The following is a 25,137-nucleotide window of genomic DNA, read 5'->3' on the forward strand; positions in this document are numbered from 1 at the left end:
TTCTTAAGGGGGAAAACTTCAACAATATTTTCTTTTTATAATGGATATATAACCAGAAGACTTGACATAATATACTGAAACAAACATCACCGAATATATAATTACAACATACAAGTAAATATTGAGGTTTATGGCATGTTTATACTGAGACTGAAAGTGTTTGTTGAATACAACATAAACACTAAAAAGGAGTTCAGACAGCACAGTTCATTCACAAACAGCCTTTTACGAATCACTTCTTTTCACACATTCAAAAGAATCACTTGAATCTTATAATTACATTTTTAAATGAATATCTACATATGTTTGAGTTATTTTCAATAACATTAAATACACATTAAACAATGAACATACAAAATGTAATAAAACAACATTTCAATGACAAACACTATTTACACTTAAATAGTTCACACTTTTTTTCCCTATAGGCAAATGCCTTTGATATACATTGATTGATATATTATAGGATTTTTACTTCTCAAGGTAGCTTTTTCTTTTTTACTGTCCATGTTAGTCAAACCTTCTTGAATGTTATCCATACACTATGCTATGATCCAGAAACAACAACACAAATGTTTGGCCATTTTTTTAGACAGTGCTGATACCTCTAAAATGTTTTGAGTCACATGTTAGTAGTGGAATGTGTCATGGAGAAGTTCTCCATGCGAATGCGCACCACTTTCTCCACAGGCGGAGGGGAGTAAAAAAAATGGCAAGTGAAGACCTGCTTGCAGGCTTTTCTGAAGTTTTCCGAGAGGAAAGCGTAAAGAATGGGGTTGACACATGAGTTTCCATAGGCCAGGCAGTGAGAGATAATGCGAAAGGCAAAGGAAGCATCATTCAAGGGAAACTGGCCGAACTCCACCCACATAGCAATAATGTGGTGCGGCATCCAGCAGATGAGGAACGCAGCGACAACCAACAACACCGTCTGAGCCGTCTAGGGAACACAGAAAGAGAGAGAAAAATTGGTTGGTTAATCATACCTCAGATGACCTGATTTTTTCTCAGGTATACAGAAACAAACTTTCTTTAAATAATTGACAGAGTTTTTAAAGGTGTTAGCACTTGTGAGAGTTATTCTGTGAAAGGTGCTGGTCTTTTTTAATAGATGACAGAATTATTGAGGCTCAACAGAGCGTATGATTCAGACTATGCTGTAACCGTAACTGAGACAAGCATCTGTGTACAGTACTGTATGTGGGCTGGGAATCAAAGGCTGGACAGGACATTGAAGAAAGGCAATAGTGGAAGACTGTGGTAGCAGGTGGCATGGGTCTGGTTTTCACTGAATTGAAAGTGGAGGCCTGTGGCATAATCTTCCTTGTTTCTCAACCTGGAGCCAAACTGTTCTTACAAGGCAGATGACACCTGGTGAACCTTTTGTAGGCTTGATAATGCGTACCTTATCCTGCGACAGATGAAGCAACGGCAACGCATCCTTTGAGTGGGCAGATGAAGCTCTACACCAAAAGATGATTGATGAGAGCAGAATGAACTCAATTATGAAACTAAAATTAGCAGTAATGTGTAGCAGCAAGAGATGCATCCTCTAATGGATGTTATGTAGTCGCTTTGTTCAAAATCTATACAATAAATGGTGCCTGGCAATATGAATGATGCTAAAAGAGAGGCTGGAAGGGGCGCCAATTTTCTAAATTTTCTTTTTATATTCACTTCCACAACTTTGTACAGCAGGTTGTTTTTGCCACACCAGTAAAGCAGATATTCAACCTTCCTCCAATATATGAACTCATTAGCAGAGATAAGACCAGTCTACAGTTGGCACTGGCCATGTGGAGAGCATCTGCCTAACAGAAATCACAGCCCACACATTGTGATTTGCTTAGGGTTAAGTATTGTTTGTACTAGAATAATTCTGAGTAAAGCAACATTATCAAAGATAGGATAAACATATGCCAATATAGATTAAATCCAGTATATTTGGCAGATTTTGAAATATTCCAGACACTTCCAGTGGTAGAACATCAAAATGAAACAAATACTTTTGGTGCTTTAAAAAGATCTGGATGTTTGAAACTAGGGATGCACCGATACTGGTATCGGGCCAATACTGTGCTTACTTGTACTAATTAAAATGCTCTGATACCAACAACCGATACCACACCGTTACCGACCAATACAGTGCTTGTGACAGAGAAACACTGACAACAGAGCAAGAAAATATCAGAATGGATATATCAGAGAAGGATGTCAATGAAGTAAATGTATCGAATTAATAGAATGTAAAACAAATTAAATATTTACACCTATATAGCCTAATTGAAGTGGATTGAGAACGCAGCAGCACAGACACACAAGCTTATCAAGCACACATCCTTTTTTCACAGACATCGCTGAAAAGTTTGTAGTCCGGTTGGATATGTCAATAGCAAAGAAGATAAAACAAGGCACGATATTACTAATGTTAACTGACGGTAAAGAGAGAGAGAGCGCACTTCTGTTGCATGCTCTTAATTGCTGATCGCTCACGCAGCACATTTGGATTACAATTGAAACGCATGTGTACTGTATGTAAAAACTTGATCTGTTATGTGATTCATGTATAATGAGTGGTTCCCTTATTACAAGACATTTAAAGGACAAGAAATTTACTGTGCGTTAACATCCGAAGCGCATGCCCAGAAAGCAATGTTTTAGACAGCGCTTGAATACTAAATTGAGCTCTTTCACATCTTCTTGCACTTGAACTGACGAATTCACACAAAATGATTTAAAAACACCTGTCTTTGCGAGTATCCTAATAAACGAAGTTGGTTATGTCTATTTGAACGCAAACAGTTGAGAAATAAAATGCATGTGTAACAGTATAACCTATTGGATCCGTGCATTCGGTCTTAAAGGGACAGCAGCTTAATAAACCTGTTGCTGTGTTTTTTATATTATTCAAACAACAAAAGACAAATAAATGACTCACTGTTCTTCAATTAATTACTCAATACATTTAATAAAGATTCATCTATGTTTTATTTATACAGTGAAGACAGTGCATTTGATTACTTTTAAATTTACATTAATTAGGCTAGTAGTTTTTGCTGTAGTATCAAAATTGTAATAGAGAATTGTGATATTTCACTGGTATCTAAAATATCAAAGCGTTGAGCCCTGCTGAAGCAGTTCTAAAGTTGTGCTATGCTATTAAATGAAAGATAAAATTTGAGAAAGGAATAGAATGTAGAGCCCTGCAAAGGACTGTTTTCTTAATCCCGATAAATTTTTGAACATTACCGGCCACTCCCAAAACGTGTGTTTTGCACTCCACCGGTGTTGTGCCGAATTCTGACCCTCGCCAAATTATTACCCCCTTAGTATTGGTGGGTTTAGGATTAGTTGTGGGAGAGGGGTTAGGATTAGGGGTGGGGTTAGAATTAGGCAATCAGGTACTGACTTCAGCGATTTGGCAGGGAGTCGAAATTCGACACAGCACCGGCACCCGCAAACGTTCTGTTACAGCTTGTATTGTGAAAAAATTACAAAATATTACAAAAACATTAGGGCTATGCAAAACGTTCAGAATAACAGAGATAAAATATTGCGTTTAAATAAACAGACCATAAGATAAAGTAATGCTAGTACCACATATGACAAACCGAAGTCAGCTTTTTATTGGCCTTATACAACTCTATCGCCTGTTAAAACAAAACATCTCAAATAGTGGAGCCTAAAACGTATTTAAACATATGCGTAACAACACACACACACACACCTAATCGTCCCAGATTAAATTTGGTAACCTAAAAAGGCACAATATTTAATTGAATTATTATAAAACAGACAAATTGTAAATTAAAGGCATACTATGCAGTTTCCGTTTTTGTCAAACAGCGACCCCTAGAGTCGCTGTGGAGTACTTGCATTTAGGCAAGGCAAGGCAAGGCAAGTTTATTTATATAGCACATTTCATACACAGTGGTAATTCAAAGTGCTTTACATAGAAGAAATAAAAATAAAAATAATTACATAGATAATAAAGGAAATAAGAATAATTAAAACAGTTTAGAAAATAAAATACGGTGCAAACAGTCGGACGAACAGTGGCACAGTGCTCATTCAGTAAATGCAAGGCTAAGCAGTGGTAATTCAAAGTGCTTTACATAGAAGAAATTAAAATAATCAAAAGAAATAAGAATAATTAAAACCGTGTCTGAGATGGAAGTGATTGAGCAGGTTCGCGGTGCCACTGGACCTACAATCCAGGGACGTCCTCTGCTGGGGTGGTGTACCACACCAGTATTGCCCCACTGGGCCCCCACAGAGCACGTTTCACTTTTGCTGTTTTAAACTAACAGCGAACCTCTATACTCTCCGTAGTATAGATAATCTTCACTCGCCTCGTCGGAGTGAAGCTCTCCCGTTCCCCTTCAAAATCTCTTCCAATCAGACAGCCCTGATAATTAATAATCACCCCTATCTGAGATGGAAGCGATTGAGCAGGTTTGCGGTGCCACTGGACCTAATCCAGGGACGTCCTCTGCTGGGGTGGTGTACCACACCAGTATTGCCCCACTGGGCCCCCACAGAGCACGTTTCACTTTTGCTGTTTTAAACAAACAGCGAACCTCTATACTCTCCATAGTATAGCTAATCTTCACTCGCCTCGTCGGAGTGAAGCTCTCCCGTTCCCCTTCAAAATCTCTTCCAATCAGACAGCCCTAAAAATTAATAAAATCTTCCTGAATCACAGTTTGGAAAAAAAATAAAAAAAAAATAAAAAAATAAATAAAATACAGTGCAAACAGTCGGACGTATTTTATATCGACCGGTAGCTATTATAGATCTTTCTTTTAAAAGGATCTTCTTACTTACATGCATCAACTTTCTTTTCTCTTTCAATCTTCTTACCATCTATCAACTTTCTATTCTCTTTCAATCTTCTTACGACTTTCAATCTTCTTACCATCTATCAACTTTCTATTCTCTTTCAATCTTCTTACGACTTGCCATCTATCAACTTCCTTTTCTCTTTCAATCTTCTTACGACTTCCCTGTATCAACTTTCTATTCTCTTTCAATCTTCTTACGACTTACCATCTATCAACTTCCTTTTCTCTTTCAATCTTCTTTCAATCTTCTTATGACCATTTATCAACTTCCTTTTCTCTTTCAATCTTCTTACTTACCATCTATCAACTTTCTATTCTCTTTCAATCTTCTTACGACTTCCCTGTATCAACTTTCTTTTCTCTTTCATTTACTTGCACATTCTTTTCACTTTCCTTAGCCCAGCATTCACATTCTTAGCTCTTTCTCAGACTAAAACTTTAATATCGAACAGTGGCACAATGCTCATTCAGTAAATGCAAAGCTAAAAAAATAAAATAAAATACAGTGCAAACAGTCGGACGAACAGCGGCACAGTGCTCATTCAGTAAATGCAATGTTAAACAGAAGTGTTTTGAGTCTGGATTTGAAAGTGGCTACTGTAGGAGCACACCTGATCTCTTCTGGAAGCTGGTTCCAGCTGCGGCTGGCATAATAGCTAAAAGCGGACTCTCCTTGCTTTGAGTGAACCCTTGGTATTTCTAGTTGATGTGATCCTAATGATCTCAGTGATCTGTTGGGTTTATATTCAGTGAGCATATCTGCAATGTATTGAGGTCCTAGGCCATTAAATGATTTATATACCAGTAATAATACTTTAAAATCAATCCTAAATGTGACTGGAAGCCAGTGTAAAGACCTGAGGACTGGTGTGATATGTTCATATTTTCTGGTTCTGCTCAGGATCCTGGCGGCAGCGTTCTGTACGAGCTGCAACTGTCTTATGGTCTTTTTGGGAAGGCCAGTGAGGAGTCCATTACAGTAATCCACCCTGCTGGTGATGAAAGCATGCACAATTTTCTCTAAGTCTTGACTGGAGACAAAGCATCTAATTCTTGCAATATTTTTTTAGATGATAGTATGCTGATTTAGTTATTGCTTTGACATGACTACTGAAGCTAAGGTCTGACTCTAGAGACACACCAAGATTCCTGACTTGATTTTTAGTTGTTTGACCTCTAGAGTGGAGGTATGCATTCACCTTGAGAACTTCATCTTTGTTTCCAAACGCAATGACTTCAGTTTTGTCTTTGTTTAACTGAAGAAAGTTTTGGCACATCCAACTGTTGACTTCATCAATGCATTGGAACAGGGAGTCAATGGGGCTGTAATCGTTAGGCGATAGGGCTAAGTAGATCTGTGTGTCGTCTGCATAGCTGTGGTAAGCAATTTGGTTCTTTCTCATTATTTGGCTCATTGGGAGCATGTACAGGTTGAATAGGAGTGGTGCAAGAATTGAGCCTTGAGGAACTCCGCATGTCATGGATGTCCACTCAGACTTATGGTCTCCTATACTCACATAATAACCTCTCGCTTCTAAGTATGACCTGAACCATTTTAGGACTATCCCAGAAAGACCCACCCAGTTTTCCAGCCTGTCAAGAAGTATGTTGTGATCAACAGTGTCAAATGCAGCACTGAGGTCGAGTAGTACCAGCACTGATAATTTGCCTGTATCAGTATTTAAGCGAATATCGTTAATTATCTTTATGAGCGCTGTCTCTGTGCTGTGATGCGATCGGAAACCAGATTGAAAATTGTCAAAGTATCCATTCGAGCTTAAGAATTTGTTCAGCTGATTGAAAACAACTTTTTCAATGATCTTGCCAATGAAAGGAAGATTTGAGATCGGTCTATAATTGCTTAATATAGTCTTATCAAGATTACTCTTTTTTAGGAGGGGTTTGACAACTGCAGTTTTCAGGGAGTTTGGAAAACTTCCAGAGAGAAGTGAGGCATTTACCACTTCTAGGAGATCTGCTTCTAAGCTGTTTAACACACTTTTGAAGAAAGATGTGGGAAGAGCGTCAAGGGCGCAGGTTGATGTTTTAAGGTGCTGTACGGTTTCTTCCAAAATTTTGCCATCAATTTCTTTGAAATCAGACATAGTAACTTTCTCAGGTTGTGGTCTGATCTGTCTGACCCTAGTGCAACTCAAGGATGTGCTGATCGCCTTTCTGATATTATTGATTTTCTCAGAGAAGAAAGAAGCGAACTCACTGCACTTGCTGTCTGAGAGCATTTCACTGGGAATCTGGCTCGGGGGGTTTGTCAGTCTCTCTACAGTAGCAAAAAGAGTGCGTGTGTTGTTTAAGTTGCTGTTAATAATATTTGAGAAGAAAGTCTGTCTAGCTTTGCCTAGTTCCATATTGAAAGCATGGATGGTGTCTTTGTAGATGTTATAATGGACTACAAGTTTTGTCTTCCGCCACATGCGCTCTGCTTTTCTGCATTGTCTTTTCATATTTTGCACTGCTGTTGAGTTTCTCCAGGGTGCCTTTTGTCTACCACTCTTCCTGACCTTCACAGGAGCAATATCATCAATTACACTTTTAACTTTTGAGTTAAAAGAATCAAGGAGAAAATCAACAGAGTCAGCAGATATGCTTGGTGTTAAAGATATAGCCTTCATAAATAGTACACTAGTGTTCTCATTTAAGCATCTCTTTTTGACAGACACAGATCTAGCTTCAATGGCAGGAGAGATCAATATATCAAAGAAAATACAGAAATGATCAGACAGTGCTACATCCTTAATAACAATCGATGAAATGTTTAGACCCTTACTGATAAGTAAATCTAGAGTGTGTCCACGATTGTGTGTCGGTCCATGTACATGCTGAGTCAGATCAAAAGTTTTTAAAACAGTTTTGATTTCTTTTGCCATATTGTTTTCTGCATTGTCTATGTGGATGTTGAAATCTCCGGCAATAGCAAAACAGTCAAACTCTGAGGAAATGGTTGATAACAGTTCTGTAAAATCCTCAGCAAAGGCTGAAGAGTATTTTGGAGGCCTGTAAACAATGATTAGTAAAATGCGTGGAGCACCTTTTAACACAATACCCAGATATTCAAAAGACGGGTAATTACCAAATGATATTTGCTTACATGGATAGACATCTTTAAAAAGAGCAGCTACTCCCCCACCTCTCCTACCCGCTCTGCAGACACTCATAAAAGTATAGTTATCAGGGGATGTTTCATTTAGGACAGTTGCACTGCAGTTGTCTTCTAGCCAAGTTTCATTTAGAAACATAAAATCCAGGTTGTATGTGGTTATTAAGTCATTGACTAGAAGTGATTTATTTTTAAGTGAGCAGATGTTTAAGAGTGCTAACTTAACAGTCTTACTTTTTGTCCGCACAGCAGTCTTAGTTTGGCGTGTAATAGGCACCAGATTAGATGGGTTTGCTGTACGGCTTTTGAAGGCCTTAGACTTTCTATCATGTAATCGAACAGCAATAGAGAAAGATACAGGCACACAGGGTTCCCGCTTGTTCTGTAAACATTTGAGAAAGTTACTGTTATCATAGCGGGGACCCGTCACATATCAATGAGAGCTGGTATCAGTTGTTTTTAGTTCACCTCGAGCCGGAGGAGGAGGGTGTGAGCCCTGTCGTTGTGGCAGAGCCCGAAGAACTCTTGCAGGAGGGGGGGGAGGGCGAGCGGGGCCCGCAGGCTTTGGTGGTTTTGGGGCCTGTCGTTTTTTGGTTGATATCTGTGGGCTTGCAAAAGAGTGGGATAGTTTGGTTCCAGCAAAGACCAGTTTTTCCATTCTCTCTGAGAAGCACAGAAGTGGAGATGCTGGAGATAGAGATAGCGTGTCTGGTGAGAGGGGCTGTTGTTGTTCTGGTGTTATCGGAGGCTGTAATATGCTGACCTGGTTTCCCTGGCTGTTTTCCAGGAAGTCGTCCTTGGGTGTTGAATCTTGGAGCAGTTCTAGTATGTCACAGTCTGTCTGTGGGCAGGGCTCAGCTGAGATTGTGTCCGTGAGCAGAAGTTGTTGTGGCTGAGTGGTGTTATCATTGTCCTTGTGTGACGTGTCAACCGCATGTCCATTCAGGTGCTGGATTGAAGTCCTGTGGTCATTCATACTGTGTCCAGGTGTGTGTGTGCCATTCAGGTTGAGTGGATTGGCACACACTGCAGAAGGATGATTGAGGGAGAAGTAGATATTGTCCTTTAGCACTCTTGAACCAAGTTTGTTTGGGTGGAGGCCGTCCTGTTGGAACAGTTGCCTCTGACTCCAGAAAAGATTGAAGTTGTCAATAAAGTTCACTCCTTTTATATTGCAGGTTTTTTGGAGCCATGTATTAAGCCCAAGCAACCGTGAAAACCTGTTTGTTCCTCTTGCTGGGAGTGGTCCACTGATGAATGTTTGTACTTTCAGTCTTTTAAGTGTTTCAAGAAGTTCATTGAAATCCTTCTTAAGGAGTTCTGACTGCTCTTTATGAATATCATTTTTCCCCACATGAATGATGAGTCGATTTGCAGTCTTATGTTTCATCAGAATGTTCTCAAGTTCCCTGTTTACATCAGAAATTGTTGCTTGTGGAAGGCAGCACGTAGTTGTATCCCTGCTACTAGTGTTTCGGATAATGGAGTCGCCCACTATCAGAGTCGTGTGCTCGGCTGTGCTCTGCGCTGAGTGCCGCTGTCTGCTCGACCTTGAGCGCAAGTTAGCATCAGTGTTAGCTACTGGCTTATCCAGTCTGTGTTCGATCACATTCATCACGTTTGGAGATTCCTCATTTACATTCATTAATACTTCAAATCTGTTCTCAAGATGTATAGGCGGTGGTAGGAGACCAGTGTTTGCAATCCTTGTCAGAGCCGTATCTGGGGTAGAGGATGCTATTGCGGCAATATGTGATACTCGTGACAATCTGATGTCTCGAGTGCCTTTGGGTCTCGCTCCCTGTGTGTGCCATCGATTTGTAAGTCGATCGGCTTGTTTCTCTACACTCAGTATGGCCTGTGGAGGAGCAGTAGATTCATGGCACTCACCGGTATGCTGAGGGCGTCCATGACGGAGCTCTGTTGTGTGTTCCGTCTGGTTTGGTGGTCCCGCAAATAACTTTGTTTCAAGAACTGCAATCCTTTGCAAAAGTCTGTGGCAGTTAGTGCAGCAAGTAGATTCCAGAAGAGGCATTTTCTCTTATCCTTATGCAGTTGTGTTTTCTCTTCCCCGGAATGTAAGCTTTCAGTGGGAGGCTGGTCGAATAAAATAATTCAGCTTTTTTGTAGTAATCCAAGCGTTTGAGCACTGTGCTGATTTGCTGAGGTTAAAATTAGTTGATAAAAGAAGATAAAATATAAAAAATATAAAAGCGATAGAGCAAAGCGCGGAGCAGTAAGCAAGAGCGTCCGAACAGTAGCTGAGCAGGAAGTAGGAAAACCATTTAGCGTTATTGCCGTAAATACCACTCACGCAGAGCCCTCTCTGCACTCATGGCCTGATCCCCTCCCCCTGTATACAGGTACCTGTTCAGTAGGATGGAATCATCGGACATCGAACAGGCACAGATAGACTCTGAAGTTGTCTACTGACCAGGTAATGTTTCACGCAGAAAAGCAAGTCGTGATTCTCGCGAGATTTGGCGGGGCACCACCTCTCAAACCTGCATTGCTGGTTTTGCTGAATTGAATAATGAATCACTTGGTCTAGCCTGCTATGGAGAAAGAGAATATTACTGATCGACTGCGGTGAACTTTATTTGTTGACTCCTTTCTTGTTACATGGCAAAAAATGGAATTGCGGGACACGCGCTGTATTTTTTGATCCGCCCACTCCCACCCGCAGCAAAGGTAAAACCCAAGAGATTTACATTGGGTCCCGCTTAAGCCCAATCCCAATGCAGGCCTCTAATAGAATGAACAGTGAAAGTAACAAGAGGCCTGTACAATACATTTTAACATCCAAATTGAAGAATGAAAATAACTTAAGGAAAAGTTGCAAAACAAATTAAATAAATTAATATTATTCAAATTATTTTGGATTCTCTAATATAGCTTATTTAAAATGTACAAGTGCAATGAAAATACAGGTAGGAGTTTCAGCAAGTACCAACAATGAAAATATTGGTGTTGACCTCGTTCTGGAAAAAGTGGTATCGGTGCATCCTACTTGAAACAGAGTGTGGCCGAGTGATGAAGACAAACAGAAAAAGAGAAATAGACCACCATGATAAGTCACAGGATGAAAGTCTAGCAAAGTGCACGAAATGTTCTGCTAGATTGGTGTTGTCCTCATTTGGCCCTAGACTCGCTTCAGCCTTTAATATCCTTTGGAGCTTTGAGAGCTTGACAGAATGATTTAAAATTTGACACTTCTTTTCATACTTGGCTGTACCACGTGAAAGCTGTGCTTCATTTGAGAGATATTTTGTAGAGAAATAAATATCATTGTCAGACTGATTTATTGATTATTATTGTGCAATGTTAGACACAAACAGTTCTGATTAACTACTTGTAAACAATGAAGAGTGACTGGCAGATTTAACTAACTGGTGAGCATATTTAAGCAGATAAGGAGATAAACATTTCCAAAGAGGTGCCATAGGTGCCATGCTAATGATGTTTGAAAGCCATGCTTCTTCATCACATCTTTCCATATACAGTACCTACTGGAATTTCCTATTTACTAAAAACATCAGGTACAGGTAACAAGATAAATGTATAACTGTTTGGTGGAGCAAATACACCACAGCTAATTCTCACATAAACAACAAAAAGCAATCCTTGCTCGACTTCAGTATCACTGGGGACAGACATGGTTTACTTCAGAAACACAGCTGGAGATTTTGTCAGGATCGGATTAATGTAAATAAACAAGCGAGAAACCAACAACTGTTTCTTTTGTCCTTTGGCGGTCATTTCATCTTACTTTAATCTCTCCCTTAAATGCTCATTCACAATCCATTTTATTTCTGAGGTGTTCCCCACTGAATCATTCACAAGACCAGGGAAATGTAAAGGCATAGTTCACCTATAAATCTAAATTGTGTCATCATTTTGTCCGGTTTGGTGTAAGGGATGACGCAACGTCTCAAATGCAGGGGATGGTAGGCTTTATTAAAATAGCAAAAAAATACAACAAATACTACCCAGTAGCAGAAAAAACAAGATCCACCAGCAGTGAAACGCGAAGCAGAGCAGGACATGACTAGCAATACAGTCGCATTCAACAATAATCTTGGCTAAAGACAGAGAATACAGGGACAATAAATAGGGAAGCGGACGAGGATGATAGCGAGGGAGGACAGAGAACATGCGGCCAATAAAAACCATCACAAGTCATGTGCTACACAAAACATGACAACACCTGGCCAATGAAACAATTCACAAGTGAGGTACTCTAGAAAAATGCATGAGACCAGACAAGAGCGCATTGGTGAGGGAATGAACATTCAAGCATGTGTGCTCACAAAAAAAGACAAAACATGGATCTTGAATGTCTGGACCCCAACACTGAACCGAAACTCCCGGATCCAGACACCATGCTCTGCACACACAACACATCACAGACGAGAGTAAGCACATGGCTCGAGCAGGCTGTGAACGTCATTGCACCATAACATCTTCCTGGATCAACATCTTTGTGTTATGCACCTATATCATTTCCCTCTGATATTAGTAATAAGTTATGGGAAGGGTTAGGCTTAGGGGAAGGGATAGGGTTAGGACTACATTTTTGGACAGGAACGCTGTTCCAAGATCAACAAAATATGTTGATCCACATATCTTACTTGGTAAGATCACAGTGAGGCTTGAGAAACTGGAATATTCTCATTCAAACCACTGACTACTGCTGCTGCCTCTGTTTGCTTTTACAGGGAAAAGCTGCCCATAGACCTTGTTCACAGCAGCGGTATCTTTGATTTTTAACGGGAATAAAAGTGAGGCTGTGAGGGATAGACATGGATCTCTTCAGTGGGTTGTACTGTTATTTAATGTGTTTTTGGATTGTTCGGCTGATGAAACACTGCAAAAATATATATTTTTAAAAATTTCAGTAGACAAATTTAGACAAGATGAGCTGTCGAAAATTGATCTAGGAGCTTTAAACAAGTTTTTAAAAACGTTGAAAATCTCACGGCCCTGCTCTGAATAAGGTCTATAACGGCTGGTCTAGGATCAGTTTTCTCAGTAATATTGGCAAAACAGATTTGGTGTTTTCTTGAGAGTGTCAAAGGTTTTTATTTACAAAGTGTTTTTTTTCGCGTTGAGCAATGTAGCCAATCACAAACAAATCTGATGATTTCTTGAGAGCAAATTGTCAAACAGACGTGTTTAAATTAGAATCCACTCACCTCAAACTCTGGAGATTTTGTCCAGTGCTGAGTTCCGCACGCTCACAAAAACTCTCATTATAAGTTAACTTATAACAAACAAACTTTAGAAATTACGTAGGCTAAATAAGAGATTCATTGTGCAGTCAGCTTCATTGATTATAGCAGAACTTTGTGAGATTGCGATGAATTGCGATGAATCATATGAAAGCTTTTTAGTAAAGGGAGCGCTTTTAGCTTGCTTTCTAGGCGATATACTGTGTATGTGTAATATATATATTAATTATATAATCCATTCAGAATTTGAATGGATTCTGACTAATAATAACAAACTAATAATAAGACCAACTGGAGTGACAGAACCCTGACGCATTTTCTCATCCTCATGTCGTTCTAGACCTGTATGTCTTTCTTCTGTAGAAAACAAAAGACATTTCAGTATTTTTTTTCCATACAATGGAAGTCAATGGGGTCCACTGTTGTTTCCTTGGACAAAATAACTTCTTTAGTGTTTCCTAGAGAAAGTAAATCATGTAGGTTTGGAGTGATTGGATAAATAATCAAAATTATTTATGGGTCTCTATAAGGTATTTCTTATTCTGATTTAAGAATGACAATATGCTCCATACAACTTGTTTGACAATGACAGTACATATAAGTAACTGTATAGAGTTTAAATTTTACAGTCCAGTGTCTCAAAGGAAATGTTGTCAAAAACAGTATGGTGAATAAAACGGTGATACACGCTGTCTTATTTCGAAGGCTGCACCCTCTGAAGGTCACATTTGTCCACCGCATATGTCATTGAGGATGTTTCATTTCAGAAAAGTAACCATTATAAAATTGACCGTTATTCCTTGTGTGGTGTAAATGATTGTAATTTCTTTCTTATTTTGAAATGTAATGTTTACTTTTCTGAAGTGAGGCAGCCTCAAAGTATGCGGCCGACAAATGCAAACCTCCGGAGGATGCTCAAAATGAGACACAGCCAGAGAAATGGATCACTCACAAATATAACAAACATGCTACATTTTTCTGATAGCAGAAGCAAGAGCACCATGCAGCTAAATATCTTTGTCCACATATCAAACAATGAGTGAAATGTATACACACTGAGGGGCATTTATCTTTCTTACATTTTAGGACTGACCTTAGCTCTGTCCAGCTGTTTCACAAACAGCAGGTAAAAAAATTACATTATGTGTGAATTTGTACATTTTTGATGGTGTGAATGGACAGCAGAAAATAATGGTGGCTCATAACAGCTCTCTGACTGATTCAAACATAATTACTGTTATTTCCCCTCTGCCACCATCCACAAAACCAACTGTCGGAACCCTGGGCAAAGAAAAACAAGTTGTTTATACAGCACGATTTGTGAAGGTAGTCTGTTACTAGGGTCTGTCAGTGGCCAGACACCTGTTGTGACCTCCACTGTCTGCAATTATGTTTCAGTTCCCTTCTCCTTGGTCTCTCCCTGGGTCTTCTTTCTTTCTCTTAGACTGTTTTGCTCTCTCTCATAATTCTCTTCCCAATTACACAATCACTTTTCCATGTCTACTTCACCTTTCCAACGTGATGACGTAATGCGTGGCGCATGTCAGAGATGGTACAAGACGGGCATTTGTGGTTAAAAAGTATAAAAAAAGAATTTCTTCCGAAAATGACGGATCGTTTCTCTAGATAAGACCCTTATTTCTCGGCTGGGATCGTGTCGAGCCTTTAAAGCTGCATTAAGACTGACATTTGAACCTTCAAACCGTTGGTTGCCATTGAAGTCCATTATATGGAGAAAAATCCTGGAATGTTTTCCTCAAAAACCTTAATTTCTTATCGACTGAAGAAAGAAAGACATGGGGTATGCTAAATTATCAGGAATTTTTTATTTGAAAGTGAACTACTTATTTAATGATAAGGCAATAAGTCTATCTGCATAAGCTGCATCAGGCTTGTAATCCACTTACATGACATTTCTTTGATAACACCTTAATACTCCAGTTCAGAAGGGCAATTACCAAGTGAATTGGAAAGTGTGAGAGTGAACTATACTGAATAGGACTGCTAACAACTCAGGTAGTTTGTAGTAATTACATGGAATATTACTTTCAGATGTGCTGTCAAGAGCCCTGTCTATATTTATGAAAAATAGGTTCAAAAATCATTAAAGGCCCACTCAAGTGCATTGAAAAGTGCAGCATTATTTAATGTGTTGACGTAATTTCCACTGAAACAGGAAGACAGGGCAGGACATATCGAGCAGATGTTCCCCTTTTTTAAAATAGCCAATAAGATTTTGTTTATATCACAGCTTGGCCAGAGCCATTGAGCTCGGTAATACCTCAGTTAACTCCTAATATCAGTTTCTCCTCCCTATCAGTTTAAAATGTAGCATTCAGAATTCAAATAAGTCTGATACGTTTCAAAAAATATATATACAGAAAAGAAAATTCTGTCATTAATTACTCACCCTCATGTCGTTACAAACCCGTAAGACCTTCGTTCATCTCCAGAACACAAATTAAGATATTGTTTATGAAATCCGAGAGGTTTCTGAACAGCCATTGGCAACAAAGTCATTAAAGGTAGTAAAGACAACAAGAATAATTTGTGTGCGCAAATAGATCTATAGACTGAATAGATCTCTTGCACTTCTAAAAGCTTCTGTCGACAAAGTAGTAGCAGCAGATAAATACAGATACAATTTTAAAAACAAAACTCATAACTTAATATCACTAAAATGAAATGGAAAGCTGTGCCAACACTGACGTCTTCACTTCCAGGTCAAGAATTTCTGACTACGATTTTTTTTCTTCAATTTCACAGATATTTTATTCAGTTTCAATTTATATTTGCATTAGTTTCTTGAAAAGTTACGTTCATTATTATTGGCACAAAGGTAATTGCATATACTTTTACTTAAGAAGTTTTACCCATGATTAAAGTTTTAAAAGTGTCTATACTCACTACACACTTCTGACTGGCAAATTGAAATGTAATGCTAGAACTAAAAGAGATGGATACAGAACAACATTCAGGTAGAGTGCCTGTACATTTACATCTGTAATGTAACATACTTAAAATTGCATTTTGAAGTACGTACTGTTGTTAGTGCCATGACCCTGATACCATTAGATCCTTTTAGCTCTGTGCACTAAAAGTAAGAGGAAGAACAAGAAAGGCATTCTTGTGTTTAAAAAGCAAGATGGAGCAGAACAGAACAAACTGCATGCATCTCTGAACCATTTTTAACAACACAAGAGTCTTGTCAAGTGTATCCATCTTTAAACATTGCTTCAAAATAATACTTTCAAAAACGAAACCGAATTCCAAACATATTTTCTGTGGGTTAAATTTCTTTCTGGCTGTTGTTTACTCATTATTTATAGACACCTCACCTTAATTTCAGACCATTAGTCACTTAATGCTCTGTGAACACTGCAGGTACCATGAAGGTCACAGGCTCAGAAGTGCACCTTTAATTTAACAGAGCTGAGTGCTCACTAAGAACAAACTCACTCACAAATCCTTTCAGGTTTCAAGTTCATTTCTTGTGTGTTTTGTTAGACAATACATTTCCACCAATTTGACTTATTTTATGGACAAATAGGTGGCTATTATCAATCATACCGACAGTTTTATCAGCCAAGCGACATGGATAGCCATCCCCTGATATTCACAGAATATCAATGAGAACACAATAAGAGACACTACCTCCCTCTGAACCTTTACCCGCTGTTGCAAGCACGACCCAATGCATGGTGGTCATTAAATATGTAAAAGCTTTAGCTCTCTGCAACCACCCCACAAAAAAAAAAAAAACTTTAAGTTGTTTTGATACACAGTTTATCCTCTCGGGGCATCGCATCGCACATCTATATACTTCAATTACAAGTAGGCCTAAGCCTTTTCCTTACAGCATGCTGACTCCTTATCTGACACATAATGAGAAGACAGTTGCTTTGGCAGGAACATCAATCCATTGATCTCAAAGGAAATGGAATCCTTGCTGTGGTGTGCAACACCAATGTAATGGGTCTCCCTTTGATGTGACTGCTAGCTCAGACTTTTGTCTGTTGAGAAGCGAATGTCCCTTGTTTCTGCTTTTATTATGCACTCTAAAACATTGTTCAACTTCTCATTCTTAAATTTGTATCAGATTCAAAACAAAGTTATCTAAAGGTGTATCTCTTGGTATGACTGAGTGATATTAATGATGTGAACAGTGTTTATATCATCAAGTACTGATCATCAATGTATTAAAACAACACAATGTAAAAGTGAAAGCTAAATAAACTCGGTTATTTTATTGTACGGCCACCTTTGATAGCAATTTTAGCTGCTAGTTTGTACGTTTAATTGGCCACATTTACATTATACAGATTCTATCCTAGCAAATTATAAGTGCATTAATCACATTCATGGCAATTACTAGGACAAGTATCCGTGAAATCCATAATCAATTCAAAGTTCATTTAATCATTTTGCTGCCCCAAAAAATAGTCAAGAAGAGACAATGCCAGTGGACTAGGACAGCGAATCTGAAATCTAGCACACTCCGGCATATTACTGATCGTCCCTATGCTGTAATGCAGCCATCATCATGATTTACTGTAGGGATGGTGCTCACACAGTAATGTGCTCTGTTAGATTTATGCCAAACAACATATTTTAACACAGAGGGAAAACAGTTCAAGTTGAAAAATTCTTGCAGAATGATTTTAAACTATATCCTGTTTCCAGGCCCTTACACAATAAACCATAATTTATGAGTTCATATTTGCATGATCCTTAAATGAGATAAAGTTGAACATATTTTGAGTGCTATGCTATCTATTATGTAAGGGCTTGAGCATGAGACTTGACTTGAGAGATAAACGGAGTACTTGGAGAACTTTAGTAATAGAGATTACTAAAGAATATTCAATGCATAATAGAGGGAACATAAATAGAGGAGGATGTGGCGTGGAGGAGGGATGCTGGAAGTATTGTCACTGGACTGAGGTAAGCGGCTATTTATATAGGCTGCTCGTGTAATGAGGGATAGGACATAAGATACGAAGGTTTGTTTAGAGCACCATATGTCCCAGGGTTCCGAATATTTTCATATGCTACTGTATGTAGGCATTTATAAAACACACAGTTCATAGTACTGTATACAGGTTCAAAACAAGTTCATCTCTATCAACAGCATTTGTGACCGGCTGTAAATGACCAGAAAATCATTTTGATTTTCAGAAAATCATGTACTCACAGTTTGTTAAAAACAAACACAAATCACATTTACAGTAAAGCACTTACAATGGTAGCAAATGGGAATACATCCCAGGGGGTTTAAAAGCAGATTTATTCATTTACTGCTTACATTTAAATTTATATTTACAGTATGTGACACTAAAATTTCAGCACTTTATACAAACGTGTGTACTGTGAACTGTAATACTGCTAAATCATGCTTTTAGCCCTGGGACTACTTATATGGTCATGGAAAAGTTGAAGGATACAATTCAATGGATAATACATTTGTCAATGGATAATAAACATGTTCAAATTTTTTTTTTTTACAGATTCAGAATTTCAAATTCCATGATTGAAATATGTGTTTGAAGCATAAAAATGTCTATTAGGATAAACGTCACTGAAACACAGCCTCTTGTGCCTTACTGCAATCATTACTGCAAGACCAGATTTTTGGACACATTTGGATTTACATTCAAACAACAAGTTCAAAGCTGAATGGATGGCAGCACAGGACAAGTCCAAGTCCAATTACAACAAGTATATTTGGCACCAACTATGCAGGTGAACAAAAAGAGAAGCAAGGCATGGGGTGACACGATCAAAGGAGAGGTCATAATCATACTTCTTCATCACGTCAAACTCACAGATTTTTAAAAGTACGCCATAGGCAAAATCTTTTTACCGGACACAATTCACACATTACCAAAACACCGGTAAAGTCTGTGATACCAATTATCTGCTTTACTTTCACTATAGTCTATCTGTCCAATTTGACAACATTCTCAAGTGCGAGACGCTGAAAAAAAAGCTGTGACACGACGCAATGGTCAAAGACCTCCTTCTAGCACATTTAGATAGAAAAACAATTAAGCTTACTGTAAACAATGTGGAGTAATCACTTCATCTCAATCGGGCTTTATGACTGGCCCAAAGCAGACTTCTTACATCAGTGGGTCCTGACCTCACACCTGCTCATACCATACCAGGAAAAAGTTACCCAATTTCTCATACTAAAAATACTGATTTACTGGTATTTTTGAAAATGTCCTGTTCACACATGATATCTAAACAGTAACTTACCAGTAAAGACTGTGTGTGTGAAAGGGGCTATAGTTTTACATAATTTATAAACAAACTAAAAAAGAACCTTGTTAAAATGAACTAAAAAAATAGCATTAAATTGAATTAATACGCCTTTCTTTAGTTCCACATTATATAAGCCAGGATTGTAATCAAAGTGTAACATGAAGCAAATGCTGATTTTTTTAATTCAAGTAATAAGAATATTTAATAAATGCCATACAATTTAGTCTTAAGCTGGTTATAATCAGCTTTAGACAGTAAAACATGCAATCAAGAATAGAAAAAAACCTCTTAAATTTTGACGAGCGCACACGCCTAAACGCAATGCCCAGACAGACAGCCAGCTGTCACAGCGCGTGCACTAAACTAAATTCTCTTTATCGTCTTATGGCATTTAAAGTGTCAAAAACACAAGGTTCTATGTGTATCAGTATATTCTATCCCTGCATTAATGTAGTTCTTAAAGTGACAGCAGTCTAAGAATCAGTATAGTCGTTTCATTTAATTCATACAGTGAAGAATTTGCAGTTTTAATATTTCATTTGATGATTCAATTTGTTTTTATGAATATACTGATACACATAGAACCTTGCGTTCAACCAGCTGGCTAACCAGCTGTCTGTCTGTGCATTGCATTTAAGCGTGTGCGCTCGTCAAATTTAAACTGGCAAGGCGCACCGCCGCGTCTCTAGTTTTAAGGCGGCTGAAATCACACTAACAACTAACAAGTAACTTGCGAGTGTCGCCGATTGATATTACATATATTGGATAGCATCCTCGATGTCGGATTAATTTAGCAAGGTGATCTACGGTGATCATCACCTCTTTCAACTAAGATGAGTGGAACTTGTTTAGCCTACAGCACCCGCCGTGGTCACATTTATGCCAACATTTATGCAGGTTATTCGGTCCTTGATGGCATCGGAGGTGTTATATTCGCTTGTTGGACAGATCAACATTTTTAAATCTTGATTAAGATTGAATAAGACCCCTTCTTGATATGACATTTTGCTGGAGCTGTCAAGGTAGCCTACCATGCCAGTGACGTCACTTACCGTTGAAGCTCAAGATGGCTGCGCTCTAGTAACAAAACAACAAACTAATATCACTGTTTTCCCCCCTTGTAACTACTTCAGCAGTTTTAAGTGTCCTACCACAAATAACAATGATAATTGATAACACATCTGTTATATCACCTGTACTTCCTATTTCGTTTCAGTTCCCCTTGAAGCTATTGCCTGCAACATTGAAAGCTCCGGTCTCTGAGAGCCAGCTCGGGATTATCAATTTAACTGATTCGTAACAATATCTCACGACCTCCCGAGTGTCCGAACATTTTATTACATTACTATTTTGGTATGATGAACATTCACCCGCCAGTGTGGCGGATATCCTCTTGAGATTTACTCGCCAAACGGAAAATCTACCCGCATTTGGCGCTTATTGGCGGGTGTTAATTTCGGACCCTGCATGAAGGGTAAAAAATTTACCTGTATTAAGTCAGTCTACTATCAAGATTTTGAACATGTCTGTTTTTGAATGTTAAAAGTAAATGTAATAATTCAAATTATACGTTTTAACAACTTTGAGTAGCTCGTCAAAGAGTAAAATTTAGTTTCCATTGTGATGTGGATTAATTTTGTTGTGGCTTAATTTCGTTGTGTTGTGCACTACTGGGCCGTAGCTTTCACTTTTGGATGCAAAATATTTTATAAAATGTATATTTTAGTCAGAATTATTGCACTATTCATTCTATTGCACTCAGTCTGACTGGCACACATGCAGCGCTCCTTCAGTGAAGACAGAGTAAGCCTTTATGCACAATGGAAATACTCACATGAATTTCTAACTTTTACAGAGAATAATACAACTGTAAGATCTAGGTTTTGGTTCGTTCAGGAGAAAAACTGAGTTTCAAATTACATTCCACACACAGAAGTTCCGTGATGGTTAAACTAATGCTGCATTCATTCGGTACACATACTGAACCGAAAGATCCATGCCAAACATTTTCAGTAGGAATGCTTGAACTACCTGTCCATCCATCCATCCATCCATCCATCCATCCATCCATCCATCCATCCATCCATCCATCCATCCATCCATCCATCCATCCATTCATTATAAACAGTGATAACCAAAAATCAACATGTATTATCCTCTCTCACATTGTAAGACCTCAGCTCTCATGGTGTTGAAGAAAAATGAATGAAGAAAAGCAGTCACTCAGTAAAAGAACCACTGACAAAAAAGGACCACTTGGCTAAATACTTTGAATCAGAGTTTTAAATATTACTTGATTCAATACAGATAATGGAATAAAGGATTCACAATGTACAATATCCTTCATAATGACATTTCCTTGAAACCTCTTTTATGATATGCGTGACATTTCGCTCTGTCACCAAAATCATAATTAAAATCTTAATTCCCAACACTTTAACACAGGTAGGAAAAATATTTAAGTTGAATGGAACGTTTGACAGACATCTGTCAAAGGATTTATTATTCAGTGCTGGTGTCCAGATTAAGATAATTATTTATTTTAATTAAAGGATGGCAAACCCATCCCTTTGCTCTGGGATAGAGGCATTTTTGTTCTTTTTCTTTCGGAAATTCAGTGAGTCATTAGAGTCAATCTTTCAAACGATTCGTTCAAAATGCTTATTCATTTACGAACGAAGCATTTACATTTACGCATTTTGCAGACGCTTTTATCCAAAGCGACTTACAGTACATTACATTTCAAGGTACACATTTACATTCTTATCAGTTCTTGCTTTCACTGGGAATCGAACCCATGACCTTGGCGTTGCGCCAACGCTCTACTGTTTGAGCTACAGGAAGGCTGTAGCTCAAACATTTGCTTCATTGGCTGAAGCAAATGAGAACCGCATACTACACTATTTCTGCAATAGAAAGATGTGGTAGTACGTAAAGTATACTAGTATGCAGTTCCGAATTTAGTCTAGTAATGGTCTTTATGATTGGGTCATTGAATCATTTTCTCAAATGTTTAGTTCAAAATTGTAGTTTCATTCAGAAATGAAACACCACTGTGTGTTGTTAAGAAACATTCGGATCTTTGTTTGGAACTATTTTTGTTAGTGAAACAGACAACATATTTTTTCTAAAATTCCTAGGTCTTGCAACCGCCAACACAAGACAGGGTCACTACATCACAGCAAGATTAAACAGTGATATTAAAAACAACAACTTGTTTTTTCCAGAATTTCCAGGATGTGTGGGAACCCTGTATATAAATGTATAAATTTCCCATAATCCCTCCTGGCTCACACCTGCACACACTTCATAATCATCCACACCTGCCATCCTTCACCCGCATCAGCTCCACTCCATGTAAGCTGTCTCGTTGTTGTATACATGCTTCAACTTACCTGACCACTTACCTGTTGGGCTATCTGCAGCCTAATTCTGGATTGTCTGTCTTCCGTCATCTGTTTCCCATAACCAATGACTCTTATGATCCTTCACAAGAAAGCACTGTTACCATTGTCACCTCTTACCTGTTAACCTCACCAGCTGCTATTCTCCACTCCAGCAAATAAAGTTGCATCAGTGTTTCACTGATACCTGCATTGTCCTCTTCTGTTGCTGAAAGAATACTAGACCACAACGAAAAAAAATGTCTGAAGAGCATCTCCTCTCCCTCTGTCATCCTCTGGAGTGGTATGTGGAGGAATTTAGAGTATTTCCATCTGGTGAGTTGGAGCAACACTACGCTCAATACCCGCTTTCAAATGGGACTGGATGATGAGGTAATTCAGTTCCTGTCTACTGGTCGTTGTAATTCACCTTTAGTCGATTCCATTAATTGAATCATCTGGCTAAATGGTTCTGATTTCTTGGTTGAAGTTAAAGAGGACAATTACAACCCTCATCCAGTCCCATCCTAAAAGCATTTGGGGTTTCTCTTCCGCTCTAGAGCCTGCTCCAGAATGCTCTCCAGAGTCTGCTTCAGTCCCAGAGTCCAGTCACAAGCCCGTTCCAGTCCCAGAGTTTTGTTACCAGTCCGTTTCAATGAGAGAAATTAACCCGTCCTTTCAAGTAAGGGAAATTCTTGAGCCGGTTCCAGTCCAAGAGTCCATTATAGCCTTGGCCATTTGTTTTGTGGGCTGCACACGTTGGCTCTAGCCCCTGACCAGAGTCAGAGTCCTCTCCAGCTATAGAGTCTATAGCTCCTCCCAAGAAGATCTTATTGGGGGCTATACGTCTCCAACCATCGTGGCTGAGCCCAGTGTCAAGGCCAAGGGCGCCAATCTTTCATGGCCCCCTGAGCTACCTGCACCGCAATGGCCCATTAAACTGCCGGGACCGCCCTGGAGGCTTCCTGTTTGCCCGAAAGAGGGGAGGGGAGTGGGGGGGGGGTTTGGTCTCCTCAACCACCACCAATGTGCAACATCCACTTGGATGATGCGACGGCAGCCATTGCACCAGAACGCCCACCACACACTAGCTTACTGGTGGAGAGGAGACAGTGATGAAGCCAATCAGTTTATGGGGATGATTAGGAGGCCATGATGGAAAGAGGCCACTGGGTATATTTTGGCCAGAATGCCAGGGACACCCCTACTCTTTTTCGAAGGACATCCTGGGATTTTTAATGACCACAGAGAGTCAGGACCTCGGTTTAACGTCTCATCCGAAGGACGGCGCTCTTTTGGCAGTATAGTGTCCCCGTCATTATACTGGGGTGTTAGGACCCATTACAGACCACAGGGTGAGCGCCCCCTGCTGGCCTCACTAACACCTCTACCAGCAGCAACCTGGATTTCCCAGGAGTCTCCCATCCAGGTACTAAGAAGGCTCAGCCTCTTCTGTCCTCTTCTGTTGCTGACACGTATGTGCCTAATGGTAAGAATTCCAGAACTGATCCAGTATTCTACTTTTTTGGAAAAAAAGAGTTTAGGGTTTTGACTTTTGGTATTGTGAAATTACCATAAATGTTATGAATCTGCACTAATCCTACCTTGTTAGAGACGTAAACGGACTGCAAGTATTAGGCATGCTTTCCCGCCAGTGTGACAAAGTCATTTGAATCAAATGGCCGTTTTAGATCCCTCTCTATTGTTACCCAATATGTAATTTGTGCACCAATGCCTGGAAAGTTTGTATATTTTAAAAGCTAAATTCAGTCTCACACAAAGAGATCAAGAGGAATGTTGAAAAGGGAGAAAGAGGGGCACCATTATTGCATAATATGTTGATAAGACTGAGGTCTCATCTTGCAACAGACTGACTTTGATATATAATACCTATACTGTATAATGAGCCTATAATGATTTCTTAATAACCATATTACTTTACTTCTATTTGTCCAACATTTCTAATTGCAAGGTTCCTGAGACAAACCCATAAAAACAGTTATAAATGGCAATCACATATGACAGAAAGGATCCCAATTCCCATTACAAAGCTGCACACGGTGCAGTGTACACCTATTAATTAAAAATACCTTAGACCAGCTCCTTATCAATTAATGACAGCATTTTTTCTAAACATTTATTAGTCTCAGTTTTGAATGGCAACTCCATTGTACAGTTACAGGAAAAAATAATACCACCCTTGGTCTTAAAATTTGATCTGATTGGTCACAACAACAGGCAAACAGAGTTGGCATAAATTCAGTTTTCGTGTCTTTACTAAATATATGGATTATAAA

At 38.9% G+C, this 25,137-nt stretch overlaps 1 protein-coding gene across 1 annotated transcript in view; it reads right to left on the reverse strand.

The window, feature by feature from the left end:
* Nucleotides 1–230: 230 nt before the first annotated feature.
* galr1b (galanin receptor 1b) overlaps nt 231–25,137 on the reverse strand; it is a 41,877-nt gene continuing 16,970 nt past the window's right edge. The window contains exon 3 of the mRNA XM_079639903.1: nt 231–940. Coding sequence (XP_079496029.1) covers nt 623–940 — 318 coding nt within the window. The 3' untranslated portion in view covers nt 231–622. The remainder of the gene's footprint in view (nt 941–25,137) is intronic.

The sequence above is a fragment of the Phoxinus phoxinus genome (genome assembly GCF_949152265.1).
Source record: "Phoxinus phoxinus genome assembly, contig: scaffold_97, whole genome shotgun sequence".
NCBI classification, from domain to species: domain Eukaryota; kingdom Metazoa; phylum Chordata; class Actinopteri; order Cypriniformes; family Leuciscidae; genus Phoxinus; species Phoxinus phoxinus.